Source organism: Geospiza fortis, unplaced genomic scaffold (assembly GCF_000277835.1).
Source record: "Geospiza fortis unplaced genomic scaffold, GeoFor_1.0 scaffold11, whole genome shotgun sequence".
Classification (NCBI taxonomy): Eukaryota; Metazoa; Chordata; class Aves; order Passeriformes; family Thraupidae; genus Geospiza; species Geospiza fortis.
Window position 1 is genome coordinate 13624184 of NW_005054304.1, and position 22956 is coordinate 13647139.

Sequence of the window (22956 nt, forward strand, 5' to 3'; positions counted from 1 at the left end):
ACATCACTGAAATGAACTGTCCCTTTTAAATTTAGGAACACTCAGATTTCTCCTCCTGCCTTCAGACTTGCTTGGGTAATAGTTTGATGTGTTACATTACAGACCAGGTTGCATATTAACAGTCCTTAACCTCATAAACCCCGTGTTTGACACCTTCTGCTTCATTTGCATCTCATCTGCTGCGTGGTGGCTTGCTACAGGAATTTGTGCTGATGAAAGTAACCCATGACAAAAAGTACTTCTGTATAACTGTTGTATCACAGCTGGAGAGCTGTAAGCTGTACAGGGGAAAATACCACCCAAAATGAACTTGTGTTATTATACTTGTGTACTGCTAAATAAGTAACCCTCTCATATTGTGTTTTTAAAGGGTGAACCAGGTTTCATTGGTCCACAGGGAGAACCTGGGTTGCCAGGGCTACCAGGAACAAAGGTAAGGGTAATGGCCAATGCTCTGGTGTGAAGCCCCTTGAGCTGATGTCAAATCCAACTTTCCTCAGCAAGTAGCAGAGACTGAGGCTACTATTGGAGAAAATGTGAAAAGTCATGGACTGGTGCTATGAGATATATATAGATATTCATGTAGGTGCCCTCAAAAAATCTGAAGGCAGATATTACATCATAACTTTAGTTAATGTCATCTTTTTTCATGTTAGAATCCCCAAATTTAGTTGCTCTAGAGGCAAAATAGGCATGATTGAAGAAACTCTATTTTCATAAACATGTTTTTTTTTAGGAAAATTACTTGAAACTTTGTGCAGGAAGCAGAACTTTGATACTATGCACCAGATTCTGAAAATACACATAGGCTAAACCATTGTTTCTGCTGTTTGCTTGTTTTCTTTGATCCTGCTGAGTTGGTGGTGTGCTAAAGGCTGCCCAGTATTTTGTGATATATGTGTGTCTGTTGCAATAGGGTGACAGAGGAGAGGCAGGCCCTGTTGGGAAGGGTGAGCGAGGGGAACCTGGAATCCCTGGACCAAAGGTCAGTCTGACTTTTACATCGGAAATGTTTTGTTAGTTTTACACCTATGAACACATCTTTGCCTGCTGAAAGGTAGAACAAAACTTGGTGAGTGAACTTTTAAATGAAAATGCTGTCAAATGCTCTACTTCAGTCCAGAAGACAATGGCAGTTTTGTGTTCACAGCTGTGAAACTGCAGTCTGAATGGACTTTTATTTGGTCTACAAAGTAAAGACACTACCTACATACACTGTCATGGAATTGGCCTAATTCATTCCAGCTGAAGTACTGACCTCTAGGTCCCTAACTTTCAGCATTGAAGTTTGAACTCTTTGACCACTGTAGCAATTGAATGCAGAGAAAATCCATTTTGCATGCTGTTTTCTAACTCTCTAAGAAAGAGATCAGTCTAACTACTTTTAGCATTGTCTTAATATTTCCCCTGGTGTTGATACTGTCAAGTTTTTCTTTCCTGATGGATTTTGAAAACAATAAGGTTAATTTTGTGATCCTTGGCCAGTTAGTTTGTATTCACCTAACACTTTATTTTATTCTCCTTCTGTTAGAATATTTAACTATCTTCTCTGTCTTTTGGCTATCATTTCTCAGGAGCAATGGAATGACATAGCTCATTCCTGAAAACCAGTGATAATGATGCCTATCTTTACTAATACCAATACTACTTTTCCTTTGGAAGGGTGGAATCTGTGACCATTGCACTCTAGTGTTAAAGAATATATTGATATGGGTGCTATTAAAATAAATGCCTTAAAAATTCATTATCTTGGTAATATAAATATAAGGTATTTCTGCTGTTCCAAACTGTAGTTAGTGTAGTTAATTTCTGTAACTGTAGTTAATTTCTTTTTCTCTGCACTCCCATTTCTCTACCATTTTTCTCCTATCTTCCTTCAAACAGGGGAAGACAGGTGAACCTGGATCTAGAGGCCCCAAGGGGTCAAAGGTTAGTAGTAAAGAAACTGTCTTTAGGGGACTAATTAACATTTTTAGGATCAATTATTTGTAACATTTCTTTTTAAAAGAGCTTGTAACAGTCTGCAGTGTTCTTTATAAGTGAAACCTTCTGACCTTCAATTTTAGATAAAAAATGTAGTGATGTCACATGGGTTTTGAGCACTGTGATTCTAATCCTTTTTCTCTTAAAACATCATTCCACTCTGCTGCTGTTTTCCTCATGCAACTTGGTTTCTCTCTGTGTAACTGATGTGTGTTAGTCCTCCCACATGCCAAACCCAATGCCTGACTGTGCTGTTATTTGGTTTGCAATAATTTTATGGATCCAAAGTCTGATGAGCTAGGAATCAGAGGTATTCCAAGTACTGCAGGCTGAGATATGATGGTCAGAAGTCTGACAAAGGCAAGAGTTGTTGATTGTGTTGCTGTTTTACCTGCTTTAAAAAGATGATTTTGATGATATCTTTCCACCCATTTATCTTTCTATAAATATAGTTAGTTCACATATATGGAGAGATAAAATGTATGGGTTTTCTATTACTTTATCTGCTGTGCAAATACTGTTGCCACTGGATTCCTTCCTGCTGTAGGAGGAATGAAAATGTACTTGTGTAGGTGGTTATTGAGAGGTCTGCTGTCAGAATAAGGGTGACAGTATCTGCTGTGCAAATACTGTTCCCACTGGATTCCTTCATGTTGTAGGAGGGATGAAAATGTACTCATATTGATGGTTATTGACAGGTCTGCTGTCAGAATAAGGGTGACAGGACAATGTAGGCTGGTGTGACACTGTTTGCAGTACTTGTAAGGTCCTTGAAGAGGGGCCTTAAGTGCTTAAAGATGTGATTAAACAAGTGCCATTTAAGCTCATTCATTCCCATGAGAAAGAAGTGTTGGAAGGCAAGGGAACTGATGAGGGAGTTAAAGTATCAGAGTGAGAGCAGAAAAGTAAATAAGCCTCTCATTTGACTACAGTACCTGGGCACCTCCCACACGCACCAAAATTATAAGGATATCCCCTTTAATTCCCTTTTTATTAAAAAAGGATATACGATTTTCATTTTACCTGCATACCTGTCATGAAAATCTGGCCCCATCAGTCAATCTGGTGGTGGGGAACTTCATTTTTTAGCAGTTCCAATGTTCACTAGCTTCTGCCAGAGCAGCACTGAAGGGAAAGGCAGATGGCACAACCTTGATTATGCCCTGCCACCAGCCTGCTCTCCATATGCCTGCATTAGCTCTATGAAAGTTTTCTGGTTTCTATTACCAGAAAGTTTTCTGTTCTGTTACCAGTGGTGAATTAATCATTCTTCTCCTGACTTTTGCCAAAGTTCTTTACATGTCAACAGGAGCAAAATTTTCAGTTCTTACCCATATTAATTTTGAGTAATATTAAAATTAAGATATAAGACCTTGCTATGAAAGTGACTGTGAAATGAATTGTGGCTGCTGGGATATGAATGCATACATATTTGAAATTCCCTCCAAGTTTTGAGGCATATAATAGCCTTGAATTGAGCATACTAATAGCCAGGAATAAAAAGCTGTATGTAAGCTGGTAATGATCTTAAGCCTGTCCCAGAAAGGGCATCAAGAAACTCTAAATCTGATTGTACAGTTGTGTTTGTAGCGGAGACAGTGACTCAGACCAGGGAAATTCAGAAGGTTGGTGGAGGCATGATCACAGAAAGAAAAGTTTATATATTTTGAAACACATTTGAAGAAGTTTTTGTCTGGTTTCAGACTGAGTAATTTCATTTCTCTAGTATTCTCTTCAAGCTTTTGATAGTAATGTCATTAAGAATGGGAATGTTGCACAAATAATCTGCCCATTTTTTCGGTTCTTTGCAATTTTTTATTGCAGACCAATACAATACTCTAATATTCACACAGAACCAAATGTGTCATGCTCGATTCTGCCAGTACACAGATATTGAAGGACTTTTTCCTTTCATTAAGTTTCACATTCTCTTTAGGCTGAGAGGCCCACCAGTACACAGATTTTGAAGGACTTTTTCCTTTCATTAAGTAAGATTCACATTCTCTTTAGGCTGAGAGGCCCTGTAAACCAGTTCATGTAAGAAAACATATTTAAAAGGGAAGAACTATGTGATATATTGTCAAATGGCATATCTGTTTTTTTCATGTATCATTTTTACATAGGGTGATACAGGTGAGAGAGGTGACACAGGATCTGCAGGTCCACGGGTAAGTCTACTTCTCATCTCAGCTCTTTGTTTCGTGCCCTTAGATTCAGTCTGTGTGAACTGAAATTGTAGCAGTAATTCTAGTTAGAACTCTGGGTGAAATTGTTGACTTGACACTGTTGGAACATGGTTGCTAACTGGACATTAATATGACTAACACCACTTGCCACTATTTGGAGCAGTCTGCAATCCACACTTTGTGGGCAGGATGTTACAAGCCAGGTGTTCTGACATTGCTCACTGCCAAGTACAGAACTAGAATGTAGAAACATCCTTAAATGTCTTCCCTCAGAGGTTTTATGTATTTCCTTTCCCACTGTATTTCCTTTCTCACTTTGTACTGACTAGCTTATTTGTCTTTATTTTAAAAAAAGTTTTCCTTCAAATTCTGTGTTTTGTAGTAGTATATTGCAAGTACAGTTAGATTCTAACACCCCACAATCAAGTCAAAGCATGTGTCAGTAGTTAAGAGTCTAAAATAGTCTTCAGCAGTTGTCTCAAAATTCTAATGGGAAATGTATTACAGGGACCACCTGGACAGAAGGGTGATCAAGGTGCAACAGAGATAATTGATTATAATGGCAATATCCATGAAGCTCTGCAGGTATGCAAACCTAACAAGGCTGAATTGGCTTTGTCTGGTCTGGGAAAAGTCATTTGACAGCATTGTATTTCTCTTTTGCCTAGAGCTTGAAAACATTTTGTGTGCAAAATTGTTGAGCTTATTAATCAGGTATAGCTTTCTATATTTGGAAACCATGTTTTCTGTCCTAGAAAAACTGTTTCCCTAATACAAATTAGCTGAGTGAATTAGTTTCATGTTCCCTGGAGAGTACTGACATCACCTAACCAGGACGAAACTAATTCATTGTTGGCTTTGGCGTTTAGTGCTGAATTAATGTAATAAACCACATACACAGGTTCAACAGAAGCGTCTGCTTTTCAAGTCATATAATATTGACATTTCTTTTTTTTTCCTTGTTTTCCTCCTCCTCTTCCTGTAAGATGCAAAGAGCAGAATATTTGAGATTTGGAAACCATGTAACATGGTTCCATTAGCAAGCTGTGGATTCAATCAGCAACTTGAGTACATTAAGTAGACCAAGCGCCAGTCTTCTCACTTACTCATTTCTGGAAAACCTATTTTGACTGGTGTGCAGAAAAGTGTGGAGGATTAAAGTGGGGTTACAAAAAGAATGAATGAGTGTTTGCATAAAAGCAAAGGACCAAGATGACATATGTCATTGCAGTCAAGGTGATTTACATTGCAGCATACTCAGATGCAAATTCTGTGCAGTATAACTCCACCAAAGTGAATGGCTTGCTTATGTGAAACTGAAGACTGGATTTGGCTCATTGTGCATCTGCTCACTTTCTCACTGAAGCCACTGAACTTTTTTCTTGCATTTAGGCAGTGGGAGTGGGTGAATGTCTGACCAGTCATTTGGTTTCCAAGATGCTTTCAAAAAATGAAGAAACCTCGCTGCCTTTACTAAAATCTAAAAGCCTTGTATGTCACTAAGGCTGAGTCTGTTCTTTCATTGTGTCTGTGGGGAGGTCTGCATAGACATGTTGTGAGGCTCTGCATTATGTTTGCCTCATTTGGTCTGCTTGTAAGGGACTTAAGACACCAACTTTCAGTCATCTAAATCCCTCTCTGAGTTACGTGCCTAAAGTAACCCGAAATTCATGTTGTGTGTTACCAGACAGAGATTTAGCAGGGGCTTTAGCCCCTGTATCTCCTGTATTCTGTCTTTATATTGTAACTCTGGCATCAGTGTTAGTTTCAAGCTTCCTCAGAAAAGCTGCAGCACATAAAGCAACCTTAAAAGTGGACTAAAGCCTTCTGCAGTGGTTGAAACATTCTAGAAAGCCTTTATCCCATTGCAAATCGTTCGAAATGTCATCACTTTCTGATCCAGGGCAACAAATAATTTATATTAATGAGAATGGCTGTGCAAGGAGGGTGAAAGTAAGATTATATAGGATCAGTCAAAAATATCCTTGCCAAATCCAGCTCAGTCCTTTCAGATGGCAAAGACCTATTCCTAAGTCTCCTGGTGCCACATTCTTAGGGGCTCTGAGGTTTGGAGTTCTCTCACAAAAGCACATGAGAACTTCAGTGCTCAGCACTGAACTGTGAACTTGCACAGAATTTGGCCTGCAGATTTAAGAAGTTGAAAAGAGTTTGCAAGATACGGACTGCTTGTCTCTTGCTAGAATTCAGTAATAAATAATGAAGCAATCTAGCAATTTAGTTACTTTGCCTTGTGCCTCCTATTCAATCTCATGTGCAATCTTAAAATTGTCATCATGGTTTGAGCAAGACCCCTGCTGAGTGTACGTGGCTTTCACCTGGACGATCAAATGCAAAATTCATCTCTCTGTCAAAATTGCTCTTCACACCTATTCTGCAGAATTTCCCAGGGCAAAAAGCAGTGGTTTCAAAAGTTTAACCTTTGTAGGAACTACAGCATTAGTATTAAAATATCTGCCACTGTAAAGGGGTCTGTGACTGTGAACGTGTAAACAGTTCTTTGCAATGGCTATTTTAGGTTTTCATACCTAGATATGCTCATACCTGAACTTTTCAGTATTTTTAAAGTTCTGGATATATTTCCATTAATATGTTGAAATACAAAGAGTATGAGTATATTAAAGCCATGTGTTAGAAAACAGCTTTGTTCGGGTACTTTGTATTGAGTAGGTTCCAGATCTTTGCCAACAGTACGTATTTTTGCACTGACATGTGAAGATTTTTTTTACAGCATAGGTTCTGTGGAGATAATAACTGTAGGAAACAGAATTATTTATGTCATTGTTTAATTCTGCTACTGACAATTCTTGTTAATACCTTTTGCCAACAGAGGATTGCCACCCTGACTGTCACGGTAATTCATTACTGTTGCATGACTTACTGTGCACCATAGAACTTCTTTGTGCTACAGCATGCTCATAATTCTGCTAGCTCAGGACATGTCTTCATTGGATGTCAACCTGGTTCATCATAACATGTATTGACTTCTTTGCTTGATGTTCCCATAGCAGAGGACCCATTGTTGAGAGCCAACAATGGAACCAATTCTGCTCCTTCTGAATTAATGGCAGAATTTCATTTAAGTACGAGACTGGGAAAACACTTTTTTTTTTGTTTCAAGTTCTTCTCTGCAAGATTGCTGTTGGTTGTATTTTCCCATCTGGACATACCCTTTCTTTATGTTAATGCAGAGGATTTTTAAGTGTTGTTGTGGGGTTTTTTTAAAGCATCCCCACTATGCACCATCCAGACCAGTGTTTGATACATGACACTGTGTCCACAGCCTGAGGTAGAAATGAAAGAAATGGTTACAGTTTATTCCATAGCAATTTCACAAAGCACTGAGTATCCCCAGATGCACTTAGCATCTTTCAGCAGAATCCTCTTTACAACTGGTTGGAGATTTCTTGTGATCTCAGATTGTTTTGGATCGGGCAGTGAGGGCAGGCAAATATGACTGGGTTTTGGTCTCCCTTCCATTAGGGGAAGCAGTGCCATTTCATCAATAGGAGCAGAGGATTTTATTATAAAATTTGAGTTTTACTGTTATTTTAACACTGCTTTTTTTTGTGGTAGTGTTGTTGTTGTTGAGAACTGTCATAGGTTAACAACTTGTCCATAACTAGTCTTAGTTTCCCTTGTGTTAAAAATCTAACCCATTTTGTTACAGTAGCTGTATTAACATTCACCCTGTGCTTACATGACAAGTTCTTCAGGAGTTCATTTGAAAGCTGAGAGGTTTGTGTGTTTCTGTTTAGGGACCACCAGGACCACCAGGACCCCAAGGGCTGCAAGGGTCAAAGGTGATCTTCCTTGCTTTACTCATTATATCTTAAGGGTGAACTATTTTCTGTGTTTTTTTAAATGATGTATGTGTACAGGTAGATGAAGCTTTCTAGCGCAGTTGTTTAACTGTAAACCTAACAAATATGGCATGTTTCCAACTTCATATCCCAGATTCTTGAGATGTAGCTTTCCAGAATAGGTGCCTTGTTTAGCTGACACACAGAGATGATTAACTAAGGACCAGCAAAATTAATTAGTACTGAAAGAGTGCAGAAGCATCTCACTCAGGGATTGGCACTGAGGTTGCTCCCAAGGGCTTTGCAAACCAGCCACACAACCAGACAGTGGCTCCCATGCCTCACTTCTGGCTGAGTGGGAGTGCGGTGGGCAAAACTGTGTGCCAGCCCACTGGCCACCATGTGAGTGCATGTGAATGCAGCTTTTCTGTCACAGAGGCACCCACCCAAATAAGTGCAGTATTGTCTAATGTCAGTAAAAATTACAGTGTACACATGTGGGCAGGAGCCTGGCTGGAAACCCAAGCCTGCCAATTCCACCTGGCTGGTGCTTATAAGTAGTACAGAAGGGTTAGTGAGCAGCCCACACAGAGACAATGAGTACCATATGCTGCACTCTTCTATTAAATTTAAATAATAAATTTGCCTATACTCAAAAAAGAAGTGTTGAAGTTCCTGGACTCTCCCTAAATGCTTTTAAACTAGTTGAGATGTTACTCCTATTTTTTAAATACTAGATACTGCATCTTCTCCCAGTGTCTCTACGCTATTCCAAGAGCAAATATGTGCGTTTTCAATAACAATATTAGACATGTCAATTTTAGACTTTATCCAGTATTTCATATAGAAATACATCACAATACACATGTACGTTGTTTTGAGAAATTGTGAGAAACAAGGTTCATTCTGTGTGAAAATTGATAGTAGAGTATAGAGTTAAGTGTGCAGAAATTGCTTTTTGCATTATCATCTACCCAGCAATTCTGCAACATGGAGTATGTAGTAAAACAGAGAAGTTGGAGTGTGGAAGAGGTTGTGTTCCTTTCTATAGGTGAGCGTTCTCATTCAAAATCTACAATGTAAAGCAGAATTCAACATCACGGGAGCTTGTTTCTAATGTCATTGACTCCATCCATCACCATAACTTGCTCCCTTGGAGAATGGTACCCAGGAACTGGTCATAAGACAATGTGGTAAATGTGAGCTCCTTCACTGGGCGATTTATAATAGGGAAAAACAACGTGAAGTCTCTCTCTCTACCTTCCATAAATCGGGAGGCATGAGTCTGTATTTATTCTGGTAGCAGGCAAAGTTTCCATTGGATTGGGGTCCTTTCACTCCTTGGATTTTGTCTTCTTTTTCTTTTCTTTTTTGCACTTGTCTGGCCTTTATAGAACCCAAAGTTTCTGTAATGTCATAATCAGGTGGGCTGTTTCTTTAATATCGATAATAAATATATGCTTTTGACAGAATATTCTCTAGCTTTGTTGTTGTTAATTATGGGAATTTCTGTGGCTCTTTCCTCTAGTGTCTGGGGCAGTTGGGATAATCCAGCTCTGTTTTATCTCTTGCAGGGTGAACCAGGATCCCCAGGAGCTCCAGGAGCTGATGGAGAGCAGGTACATTTTGTGTAAATCATATAGTGAAGAACACGTGGGCAACTGTAGGTTGTTTTAAGAGATTATTTCCATGGTTCTAAGTTGTAACTTATTTTTCATAATCTAAGTATTATGATTATAATGATTAATAAAGATGATTATAGTGCTGCTGCATACTTTGTGGCCTAATAGTGTCTGCATTTCTGCATTCTACTAGCAGAGATACAACATGCACATGACTCTCCTTGTTAGGATCAAAGCTAGAATTCTGTTGATGTTGCTAGTTTTTTACATGACTTGCTGAATAAGTCCATATTTTAGGGTCCTAAGGGCTCAAAAGGAGACACAGGTGATCCTGGAATGCCCGGAGAAAAGGGAGGAATTGGACTGCCTGGCCTACCAGTGAGTATGAAAAGTTAATTAATTAATTTTAGCAAAAAGTATCTTGTTTTTTCCTCTCTTCCATTATCAGGAATTTCCAACAGTGCTGATAAATTGCAAATGGGACAGAAAGCACTGGGGAGAAAGCTCTGAGATTGTTTCACAGCAAATCTAGGAGGAGGTGTAAGATTGTCAGAACTTTTCATTCCACTTACAGTGAAACAAAAATACTGTGTCGGGTAGAAAGAGATTAGTTGGCAGGCTGACCAAAGTTATACCTCTCTTGTAATATATAGGACAACTTGGACAAGGAGAAAGGAGCTATGATTAGAATGGAAATTTTAGGTGACTTAGATTGAGGAGAGAGAAAAAATGCATGAATATTTATGGGATGCATTCTTCTATTTTGTGTGTATATATATGTATGTATAGATTTATATACATACACATTAATTTTCTCAGCAAAAATAGAAACAATTTCAAATTGTATCCATAGTACAATATCATTAATGGAATGCCAGTTTAAGGAATTGTCATAAATATCATAAAAGCATATGATAGCTATCGATATAAAAGCATGTTTATATTAGTTTAAAATTATTTTTAAAGTACTGCCAGAATTTTTTGGAGGATTTCCTTTACATGTGTGCTGTGTTATTCTTTTTTAAATGATAATTATTTGCCAATAAATATTATCATTTCTAGATTGGTTGCTAGTAAGATTAAAGCTGTTTATAAATGCTGTTTTGTAATGATTTTTAGGGAGCCAATGGCATGAAAGGCGAAAAAGGAGACGTCGGTTTGCCTGGTGCCCAAGGTCCTTCAGTAAGTCTTAGTGTGGCATTGCAAAGAACACAGGAGTCCAGCAGTGGCTCTCCAGCTTCTGATTCTGAGCAATACTTGATATTCATGACTGATCTTTCTGAGAACAAACAGACTTCTTATCATAGAGCTAATCACAGTTTAAGAAAATTTAAATATGTAATTCCTGTTCTGTTCTGTTCTCTGACTATGAACAAGCCCTGCCCGCTTCAGTCAAAGCCTTCTGGCTCTGTAATGGATCAAAAGATAAATGGGGAAGAAAGGAAAAAAACCCAAACAAATCATAATCTCTCAACACCGTATAGTCTGGGAATCTCAGATAGTCCAGTGAGAACCAGAATAGACTGACTTCAGGTGTGTGACCCAGGGTAGTGAGCTAGTTGTATGAGACCAGACATTCTCCTGATTTTTTTTTCAAAGCATTGTAAAGGCATTAAAAACAAACAAACAAATGCAAAAGCTGAAACAAACTGCTACATAGTGCCTTTTTGGTGTGGGTGACTTTCATTATCAGAGCACAGTAAGAAGAGAGACCTCAGAGCAGAGGTTATGGTGACAGAAGCCATAGCTCTGAAAAGTCAAAGAGAGTGCCCTGTGCCATCGCAGGACACAGGAGGCACCCCACATCTGTGACTTTCTTGCTATGAGGAGAAGATTAGTTTGTTAGAAATTAATTCACTAATTCATTCATCCTGTTCTGCTTACTTTCACTTGAAGGAAGAATTACAGTTTTCAGGAGATTTCACAGGTGATGGAGTCTGTCTTACATTTCAAAGTGCTCCTTGTTGCTGCTCTTGCTGCCACTGACAGCTGCTACAGCAGTGCATGAGTGTGGAGACCTGAATTAGCATCCTGCTACCACTCTGCAGGCTATGGAAGCAACCCACTGGGAGTAGATCCAGGAAGAGAAGGGATATTAAGCTGGATATATCATCATGAAATTCTTTCCCTGGATTTGTTAGGAACATGGAAAAACAGTGCAGAATATGCATGCACTAAATGCTGAGCAACCTGATTACCTATTTTAATGACCTCAGAGAATTTTTGGTACAAGTGGGCTAAAAGAAATAAAAGGAGAGACAAAGGACAATTTTGAAATTACTCCAAAGCCCAGTTTGAATTTGGTGTCTTTTCCAGTCGTCAGTGTTGAGGGGGAGTAAAATAACACATCATCACCTTCTAGCTCTGTAGAATAAGTAGTACAAGAGAGAACTACAGAGCACATACCATCAAATATTAAAAGTTCAAGTATCCCATCTCAGTATTGTTTGTTTTACAGGGATTTATTATTTTTCCCCCATAGTGTCTTAAAGTGTATCATAGACCCTAGGAATAAGACTCTGGAGACAGGCACACTGCCATATGGCACAGGCAGATCTGCACTTTGGTACCCTGTCTTTCAAATCAAAATAATTCCCATTCCTAAAGCCCTGTCTAAAGCGCTGTCAGTGTTCACTGTTACATAGCTATTTTTGTAAGTGCTTGCCAACAAGGGTCAGCCTGACTTCTGGTATTTTTGTGGGAGTTCTTTGCTCTGCATGATTTAATGCCATTGTTTTTTATCTGTAGATGATAGGACCACCTGGACCACCAGGGCCACATGGTCCTCCAGGCCCCATGGTAAGCTTGGGAGGAGCAGAGGGGCTAGAAATGGTCTATGCCCTCTTGCCACTTTATTGCTTGCTTACTAAAAGTGTTATCAGAATATGTGGCCATTGAAGAGAGGATCTAATTTGTAAATCTTTGTTGCATGTCCTGGAATTCTTAGGAGGTGCAGAAACAAATTGCACATTTCTGTTATTGTTAACCTGTTAGTGGTCTGGTTCCCCCTCAGAATCAGGTGTTTACTGTTGCTTTATTGGCAGCTGCATTTCTTTTGCGACTAAAGAAATACAGGGGTAATTTGTATCCCTACAAAGCAAAAAGTCCAAAAAACTGCGGTGTATTTTCGTAATGAAAAATGTTACTTTTATTTTCAGGGACCTCATGGACTGCCTGGCCCGAAGGTAAGTTAATAGCTGTCTTGAATAGATGAGCTCTTTATGTATGCAAAGTGTCATGTTTTGCTCTTGAATGCATGGAGCTGTGTTTTGTCATACCTCATTTAATAAACATTTCTGATATTCTTAAACCTTAAAGCAGATTTTCATATTAGCAGCTTAAAAGCTTTTTAAATTGTCTGTGATTGTTTCTGAGTAGTACTTCTCCTCAGCATCAGCTGAGTCCATTTTTTGTATGAATATTAGGAATGTGGCACTAAATTATTTGGCTTCCTGTTTATGGGCAAGCTACCATTGCCCTTGGAATTACTTTGGAATACAGAAGCATGTTACAGGCTTGGGAAATGAAGTCAGATAAACTTGACTTCATTTATGCTCTCTTGTATCTTCTGCTTCTTCCAGTCTCCATGGCCTTTGTTAGGTGACAAGGATTTTGCTGACCAGGTCCTTCACATGTTATGCTGGTGCGCCATCACAAACTGATGTGTGCGTTTTTGTGTTTTCCAAACTGGATTCATGGTCAGACAGGTCTGCAATACAATTTGAACATTTTCCATAGCACAGATATTCTTTAGGGACTCTCTTGGCCCATCAGAACAGCTCAGGAGAGCGGAAGTGCATTTTGGCACAGTTGGAATATTTTAATTTGTGCTTTAATTCAGTAGTCACCAGTAAGCTATAATTCAGCATGACACTTTATTCATTAAGGCCAGTGGTCTTGTCAGGCATGATCATTTAAATCATTATGAGTCTCTAATGACACCTTTCTCAAAAAGTAAGGCAGAGGAGAAAAGGGTGTTTTTTGTTTAGTTTTGGGGATTTCTTTTGAGTTTTTAAAGCTGCAAGACAGAAAATCACGGGTTTGACCCCTTATGAGACTGTGTTACCTTGGCTCAAGAAACCTGAGTCATAAATCATTTTTTGAAATCGAGTATGTTCCATTTTAGCACCAGCCCTGCTTTACCTCAGGCTTTTGGCCTGAGACACAGGCTTTGGTGGGATTTCTCAGGTCTGTTTCCAAAACTTCAGCCTTTCCAGTGCTACTGCTCTGAAAGTCACATCGAGTCAAATAGAATAAGAATGAAGAAATGGCTACTTAGGGTGCAAAGCAGGCAGATGATGTCTGGAGTTACTTAAAGGAGCCGACTGGGTTCTAGTGAGATTTTTTTTTTAAATATGAATATAATATAAGGTAACATAATACATCAAAGGCAATTGTAGCAATGAGGCCATGGGGAGCGGTCTGGATGAAATACCCGTGTATTTTTGTTTCCCAAAAGAGGCAGGTGTGGTCAATACTCTCTTTGACTGAGCAGCCCTCATGCTGATGCAGTTTTTTATTATGAGAGAATGATTTATTGGCAACTCTCAGCCCAGTATTGTCATTTTAGTGATGTTTAGTGTAATAGCCTGTGCATAATTTAATAATCACAACAAGTGCCATTTCTTACATTGTTAAAATTTCTCTGTATGAACATAGAAACTGTGGACCTCCCAAATAGCTTGGCATCGTGTAACCTGTACTGTTTCTTTTAACTTGTTACTGTTTATTATGTATGCTTAAAGGTTTAAAATATCTTTATGTAAGATTTTGCTGCAAATTCCAGTTTACTGTAAGGAAAAGTATTGCTTCCTTCCAAATGTATTTTTCAGGAGATCTCACTGTAGAAACTTACAGTTTTGAGGCTTACTTTTATGAACATTTTCTTTCAGTTTGAATTATCTGCATAGGGTGGTTTATGGGATTTGAAGAATTTCCAAAATCTCCTGAAACTCATGCTTAATTCAAACCATCTAACTATAGTGATAATTTTTACGAAAATATTAAAAAAATCTTGTTACCCATAAGTTTCCTGTAGTTTTTTTTACACTGAATTTAAATCTCAAGCAGACACCTCCCAAATACTTTTACCCACTATTAAATCAGTATGAAAATTGTCAGTAAACTGAGAAGGTTGAATTTGTTTCAAACTGGAATTTGCAACTACTTCTGGGACTGGCTTCTTCTATCCCAGCTTAAACACCCATTATAGCACCAAAAATTTGGCATTTATACTTTTACGTTTAGGGTGAACCAGGGTTAAATGGTCTTAAAGGATTGAAGGGTGAACCAGGTCAAAAGGGTGACAGAGGGCCCCTTGGTCTTCCAGTAAGTAAAAAAACCCAACTATTCAATTTCAGTGCAAATCACAAACATCTCTTTCTACTCCTCATGAACAACTCTGATTTACTCAGTAGCATACACAGAATATACCATGTTGGAGCAGAGCATCAGTCTCGTTTTGTTTTGTCCCAAATCTGTGCTATCATCCCAAGTAATGTCCTGTAAAACCCACTGCTGTCAGGGTTTTTTTTGTTGTTATTGTTGTTGTTGTGTGTCAGTTGAGAGTGTTCAGTGTCACAAGGATGTCATCACCCCCATTGCATTAGCCATGCTGTTGTTATTCAAGTGTTCTATGGTGTTTCCATTAAAAAAGGAGTCTTCCCTTTCCCCCGTCTTCTTAGTTATTATTCCTCTTATTACATTCTCCAGTTCAGATTGTGAGGTGTAATTGAGGAAAGCTAAAAATTGATTTAGGGAATTTAGTTGCAGGTTTTGGTGGTTTTTTTCCCCCTGGATTCTTATTTTTGCCTTGTTTTTTAGAAAATTCCGATTCTGAGTGTTTGTCATGAATTTTGTCTTACAAGTGAAGAACCTTAAAAATACGGAAACATCAGGGTTGTTAAAATTTAGGTTGATAAAACAGAAAATACTTCATGTGTTTGAAAGCATGTTGAAAGTTGGTTGGGATTTTGAAAGCAGGTTGGGATTTTTTTCAGAAAAAGAGTTCTTTTGTCCTCTTTAATATTGTTATTGTATGAGGATTGCTTCCAGTGATGACATTGTTAACAGTAAAATGGAGAAAAAAGACTTAGCTGACCCAAAGGAGCACAAACCTCTCTGATTAATATTTTCAAGAATTATGTGCAGGGCTTATGGACAAGGTCAGCATCACTGAGAATTTTAATTTTAATTTATTTTGAAAAAAAATAAAACTCATTTTCACATTGACAGCTACATCTCTGTAGAGAGTGAGCTTTGGAGGCCTGAGCAGATGTTCTGGAAATTACTATAAGGTAGAAGAGACTCCAGAACAAAAAATGCTACTACGTTTTTCAAATTTACACGGATCTTGTCTTGCTCCTGCTTGCTACTTCTAAATGTCATTTTCAGGAGCAAAGTCCAAGCGCTTGACGTTCCAAAAACCGGCTCGTTTTATTGAGCTGGCTGGAGATTTTGGGTTTGTTTGGGGTTCGGTTTGGTTAGCTTTTTTAGGAGGGAGGTGTTCCCCAGACGATTCCCGGTGTCCCGAGTGGCGCTGTCCCCTGTGCCCAGTGTCCCCGGCCGCTGCTCTGTTATTCGCACGGCGCCCACCAGGGGGCGCCCCCGCCCCAAGGATGCTCGGGCACATCGCTCACCGCAGCCCGTGCCTGCGGGCATAGCGGGAAAACAGGAAATGTGATTGTCTCCCGGGCTCCTGGAAATGAATGAGCCCATTGTGGTCAGGATCCAGATTTTGTTGGCTGCATAATGCAGTATTCTTGCACTTAAATATTTCCTATCGCAGTTAACACACATCTTTCTTCCTTTGTGTATACTATTCAGTATTGTTGCTATTTACAAATCAGAAAGCATGTGGGTAAATGACAAAGTAAATATTTGTGTGTTCAGGCTCAAAAACACCCTAACATCTGGTGTTTGTAGTGCTCCTACAGCCTGACAATATTCTGCTCTAATATACTTCATGTGAGGGCAGGGGTGGGTCGGTGATGTTACACTGAAGCGAGAGCAGAGTCAGGCTCTTGGTGTTTCATGTGAATTTTTAACTAACATGCTGTAGTAATGTGGTACCCACTCCAGAACCCTGTCACAGCGTGTACTGTACGTTTGAATTGTGTTTATTCATCAGCACCACTTACTAATCTCACCTTCTTGTCATTCGTGTCATGCCCGTCATCCATGCTTCCACCTCACCACACAGGGAGCATCTGGCTTAGACGGGAAGCCAGGAGCCCGGGTGAGTCCCTTGTCTTTCTGTGTCCCCTTTGTGACCCAGTCCCTGTGCTTCCCAGGGCTCTGCCAGCCAAGCTCCTCGCTGCACAGGAAGGAAGGCCAAATGCTGCAGGCATTTTCCCTGCTGCATAGGAGGGGGCTTCAAGCAGGTTCTTAGGGCAGTGTGTGTGGAAAAGATAATGTAATTCTCTGTAGAAGGAGCTCTGAACCTTAAAAAGGCAGCTTAGTTTTGATTTTTGGTTGGACAATTGCCTTGATTGGGTTGCTAGGCTTCCTGAGTAAGGTTAGGGATTTAGCTTACAGGAGAACAGAGCTGTTCAGTGCTAATATGGAATCAGTGAAGGACATGCAGATGTACTGGGGTTCATCTACACACATTGCTATGTTACACATCAGAGATGTTAAATCTTTTGCTTTCTTGAATGATAAAGAAATCTATGCAGTGAAAAAGTTATATCTTGGAAGTAAGATTGTCATTGATCCTTGCAATAGCTAAGTCCATCTTACAGGTGGACAATTCAATTTAAAGAACAATCCATTTTAAAAATAGAACAATAATTAAAATCTTTCTTTGATCCTTCCATCTTCTTCCAATCAGTTTAAGGTCTTTGTAAATCTGATTACTTCCATGGATGTAGTGAACACAAATAGAACGCTCTACCTTGGAACAGGAGAGGTTATAGGTGGAGTTTTGAAAGCCAAATAGATTGCATCACAATTAAATCCAAATTTTCAACCAGTGAAGACTGATTCCATGTTAGTTCTTGTGTACAAGACAGCTATTAAAACTAAAGAGTTGTAAGAACAAGCCCTCTCTCTTACCCTCTTTGTTCCTTTTTGTAGGGCATAGATGGCCCAGTTGGTCCCCATGGCCCTGCAGGTCCCAAAGGAGAGAGAGTAAGTATATGTTCCATGTGCTCCTCCCTGCAAAGCAACTGCCACAGTGGAAAAATGTCATATGGGGACACCTACTGTGCCTAGACATTACAGAACAGAGCAGTGTCTCACCTGTAGAGGAGCAGCCCAGAACTGGATATGTGCTCTACTTACACACACATTTATCAGTTTGAGATTGACATTGTAACTCATTAACTCCAGGGGAGCTGGTATTTTGAAATGACTAATCAGTGAGAAATTGACTGGACTTTCTAGTTCACAGTGCCGCAAACAGAACATGATTTTCATTGGTTTCATTATGTTGTGCAAATTGAGAACAAGCTGGTGCAAAAGGAGATAGTGTGATCTGATTATATAAGAATGCAATGGCAGAAAAAAGGGATTATTTCTCTCCTCTATTCACTTAAATGTTTTTATCCAGGAAAAATATCTCCAGCCTCTGTAAAATTTAAACTTTTTTTTTTCTAAGCTTAGAAGATAGGAGCCCTGCTATTTAATTTTGAAATATTCACAGTAAATTTTCTCCAGTGGAAATAGGATAGGAACTCTAACAATAATCCTGTTATCTTTAACAATACAACCATCAATTTTTACAACAAACCAGAAGGTGATATCCTAAAACCTCCAGGAGGAGTTACCAGTCCAGAACTTTGTCTCTTTGATTTCTTCACTTTAACAAAACAACAAAACAAACAGCTTTAACAAAACAACTGTGCTAAGACAACTTCAGAGTAGCTGTAAAAAGGACACAGCCACATGGCAGAGGTCCAATTAGCTTCATCTGAGAAAGGTAAGTTTCATTTTTACAGAGCTGTGTACTGAGGGATGAATACAAGACATGCAGCACAGTCCAAATTAAACTGTACAGTGGGCTGCAGTTACCTCTTAAGGCTAGTTAAGGGCCTGAAGGGCTTGAGTATTTTTTGTTTTTCTAGGGGATTACTGATTTAGTTTTTTTTTCCTTCAATTAGGACAATATTTATCTTCTGTCAACTCTGCGGAAAATAGTTGAACATCCTCTAATCTTAAGTAAAAAAATTAAATGAGATGTACATGTAGAAGTATATAAAATACAATACATTTTATTCTTGCATTATGACCTTTTATACTGAAGGACATGCATGTGTACTACCAGTTGAAATGTCTTTGACAATGAAATATAATAGAAACTATTCTTTCTGTCTGTGGAAGACAGCTACTAATGTTTTTTTTCTTGTGAGGGTATTCAAGGTCCTAAGAAGTCATACAGCTGGATCTGGAATAAGCCCCACTGTAGCTGTTGAAAAGCAGTAACTGAAAAGGGGATAGGAATTGTTGTGATGTAAATCAGTAATTGCATGAGCACAGAGGGAGAACTTCACAAAAATAGAGAGACCAAGGTGTGCAGAAAATTCCTACACACCCACCATTTTCTGTGGAGCTAAATGAATGGGAGGAAGTTCACAAGACAGATGGAGGGGTTTTTCCCAAGCAGGCAACCAGTAGGATTGTTGCTGTAATTGTTCATTTAGTTATTCAATACCATTTGGGAGGAGTTGTTTGTAGCATAGTTATATAACAGGTGCACAGTGTTGATATATATCTCATTATTTAAATAACAAATAATTTCTTTTTAATGCTGTTATACAACTTGCATTTGCAACTGTTGAACTTGTTTATGTGAAAGCAGAAAGGAAACATTTTTGTCTGCGGATTTCAGGCTTTACTTTTTAATTAAAAACAGTGCATAGGGCCAGTGTTCACTGTCACTGGATAGGGCCCCATTTTGTCTGTATTGATAAGAAAAATCTTGGGCCAGTATAAATCTAGGAGGGCATTAGGGCTGTTTAACAGAATAATTATGAATTCATTGTTGCACAGGCTGCATTTGAGGTGATGCTCAATTACTACTCTGAGGTAGAGCAAACTGTTGTGCAAATTAGGGTGGGTTGTTGATTTTCAATTAACTATTAAAACAGAAAATGTCAGATCATCTTTATACAAAGTCTATTTAGATGGTGACAAGGCAGACTAAGAAAATCATGACAGTATAATGTGGTTTTATGCGTTTTTTAGTCAAAACTGAAAGAGTAATTAATAATGGGAATTAATATAATTTATGAGGACAGTGTCTATTACTTCTTACTAATTTTCAGCTACTAGAATTACATTTTTCCAGATGCTTAGAGAGGTTTTACTGAGACCATCTTTATTAAATGGAGGAGTAAGTCATAATAGGCCTCTGAATCTGACTGTGTACCTATTATTTTCACTTACATACTGTCTTGAGTGAAAGTAGAGAATACTGGAAAACACATCTTCAGCTACTACTGATGAAAGGGGACATGTAAGCCTGAAGGGTGATGACAGGCATAATGTACATCCAGCTTCTTGACCAGCTAAAGGAATCTGAGAGCTGGAAATAAACATTTTCTTTTTTTTTTTTTTTCATTGTGACAAAGGCCTGGTTTTGAGCTTGATTTTAGCTTTTGGATTTGTAGCCTATGCAGCACTGTCATCATTACACACAGTACTAGTAGCTAAAGTGCATTCTCTTGTGTAGCCTATGCAGCACTGTTATCATTACACACAGTTAGTACTAGTAGCTAAAGTGCATTCTCTTTAATTTGGTTAAAATATTTCTCACCATAACAATGTTATGAAATCTCCCTGTCTATCCTAATGGAGACACAGATTATTCAGCTTTATTCATTCAAATTGTAGCTCATATTTGTCCATGATTCAGGAGACTGAAGTGAAATAGGAGGCAAAACGATACATTATGGTTTCTATTCTTTGGACACTGATGGATTGTCTCACAAATAAATTTAAAACAAAATCTTGAAGTTTGCTAATATCTGCTACCCTGAAGGAAATTGTGATGGTTGAGGGCAGTATGCTCATGACAGTCCATTAATCTCATATAATCCATGAACATTCAGGACCTCATCTGATATTCCAAACATGTTTCAGCATGTGCTTTGTATTGGACACAAATATTCTGAGATACAGTTCTCCAAATATATTCTTACATAACAGATGTGATTATTTCGTAGACTGATACATTCAGTATTTTTATGTCTGCCATATGTTTAGCAATGTTATAAGCCTATCTTGAGAAGACTTTGTACAGTCATCTTGCTGTTGAAGATTAAAAAAAAAAAAGATGCTTAACTGGTCTTGACATATTTCAAGTCCTGATCAAAGATTTCTGTAGCTCTTACCTACATAGGTCAGCACATTAGTTTCTTAGCAGAAGGCTTTAAAGCTGCAAGGGATTTATTGTTTTGAAAATCAGCTGTTAGTTCTCAATACCTCCTTTGTCCTGCCAGGGCGTCCAGCCCAAAAGCTGCTCAGAAATTAGCAGGGGAGTAGCAGAATCCAGAAAGAAAGACCTGACATTGCACATCTCATTACCTCTAGACTAAAGCAAGTACCCACCTAAGTAAAAATATAAACTATTTAAAACAGATCAAATGTCAGTTACTCTGACAAACTCCTTATTGCTGGTTTTATTCAACCACAGGTTAAGGTCCTGTTGGTTCTAGTGCCTGCCTTTTTGTATAATTCAGTCATTGAAATTTAGACATAACAGCCCATTTTCAGAGCTGTGCTAAGTGCTTGGTTGTGCCAGTAATCACCACTATTAATTAGGTACGCATCTACATCTCTGTCTTGTGCTTTTAATGATAGAGTCGTTAATGAAATAATGGTAAGTAGTAAATAACCCAGAGGCTGCTGTACAGAGAATTCTCTCATGAGCATAAGTGCAGCAAATGGCAGGATGAACACAGCACCTGTGCGCACCAAGAGCCTTGCAGGAAGCCCTGTGTTAGGGTGTACTCACCAAAGGGAGTGACAAAGGGATCCAAGTCACCCTGCATGACAAATCCAGAGTAGGAGCTTTGAAAACTAGAGGTGGTCAGGATTTTCTTCTTTCATTTCAACATCAACGTTTTGAGCTGTTTAGTTCTCTCCAGAGAGAAATACTTTTCTGATGGATTTCATTCAGAAGAAAGAACGGTCTGAAACAAGACTGCTTTTCACACCTTCTTCCCAGCCCCAACTCCCTACCAAGCTCACAGGGACCTGTGCTTGCAGTTATACAGGCTAGTCCTGGCTGGCTTGAGAAACTTAACTTCATATCAATCTTGATAAAGAAAAATTTGAGAGCAAAGGTGATTAATACTGTCAGCCTGAAATTCGTCACCATGAAATTCCATTCTGCTTGGAAAAGTTTACCCTGTATTAAGCTTGCAAAATTCTTTGGCAGCACCCCTCTAGAAACTGGTAATTTTTCCATGGATTGTAGTGCAGCCTGAGATCAGACTTCTGGAGAAATCTCTGTACTTGTTTGTCTTGCATATTATTACAGTTGTTTTGATTGTAATAAACCAGGGTATTTACATCACTTATCTAGAATCCAGTAGAGGATTAAGCAACACAGCACAGTGCATAGGATAATCTTCACAATGTCACTGTTAATAGCATTGCCTACTTAAATCAAGCTTTGACTGACACATTATTTTTGCCTGTCACTGTGTTGCATCTCAGCTGCTGTGTGTATATACAGCTTGATGCTGTATATCCTCAGTTTTCATTACAACTTTGAATTTTTACTGAGAGCAACATTAAGCTGTCAGAAGCTTAAACTTGACACTGGTGTGTGTTCAGTTGAAACATATTTTCAGTTACTAACATATTTAGAAATGAATGTGATATCATATCCCTAAAATGTCATTCTTCCTAGAAAACATGGTAGTACACACTTTTTCTTTCTCCCTTAAACATTTAATGAAAATAAATGAGCTTGGATATTTTTTCACTCAAAATACTTAGGAATGCATAAACTTTAACCTAAAGCACTTGGTAGAGATAATTTCTAAGATAGCCAGTGTTTTTGTTTGCTTGTTCTGTAATCTTTTCTTAGGGTGAGAAGGGAACTGTAGGTGACCCTGGACCCAGAGGACCATATGGCTTGCCTGTAAGTTGCACAGAGTTTGTACACACTGCACTTTTCATCCCTCCCTGATTAAACTTTGTGTGCTTTATGGCTGATTTTCACCTAGCAGTAAAATTAGTTGGAAAAGGCAGACATTGATAATAAACCCTGACAGTGCGAGGTCAGTGTTCTGTATCACACTCTTGGGTTTCTATCCATGCACATAAAAAACCAGACCTGACATGAACCAGCGAGAGAGAGGAGATGCAGAATGCTGCTGCTCCTGGTTCAGC

At 38.7% G+C, this 22956-nt stretch overlaps 1 protein-coding gene across 1 annotated transcript in view; it reads left to right on the forward strand.

The window, feature by feature from the left end:
- The window catches only part of COL25A1 (collagen type XXV alpha 1 chain), a 299366-nt gene that overhangs the window by 259795 nt on the left and 16615 nt on the right, over nt 1–22956 (forward strand). The window contains exons 21-36 of the mRNA XM_031066491.1: nt 371–433; nt 917–985; nt 1885–1929; nt 4107–4151; nt 4677–4754; nt 7018–7041; nt 7946–7990; nt 9565–9609; nt 9910–9990; nt 10732–10794; nt 12361–12411; nt 12771–12797; nt 14860–14940; nt 16814–16849; nt 17689–17742; nt 22652–22705. Of these exons, the coding sequence (XP_030922351.1) occupies nt 371–433; nt 917–985; nt 1885–1929; nt 4107–4151; nt 4677–4754; nt 7018–7041; nt 7946–7990; nt 9565–9609; nt 9910–9990; nt 10732–10794; nt 12361–12411; nt 12771–12797; nt 14860–14940; nt 16814–16849; nt 17689–17742; nt 22652–22705 (861 nt within the window). The remainder of the gene's footprint in view (nt 1–370; nt 434–916; nt 986–1884; nt 1930–4106; nt 4152–4676; nt 4755–7017; nt 7042–7945; nt 7991–9564; nt 9610–9909; nt 9991–10731; nt 10795–12360; nt 12412–12770; nt 12798–14859; nt 14941–16813; nt 16850–17688; nt 17743–22651; nt 22706–22956) is intronic.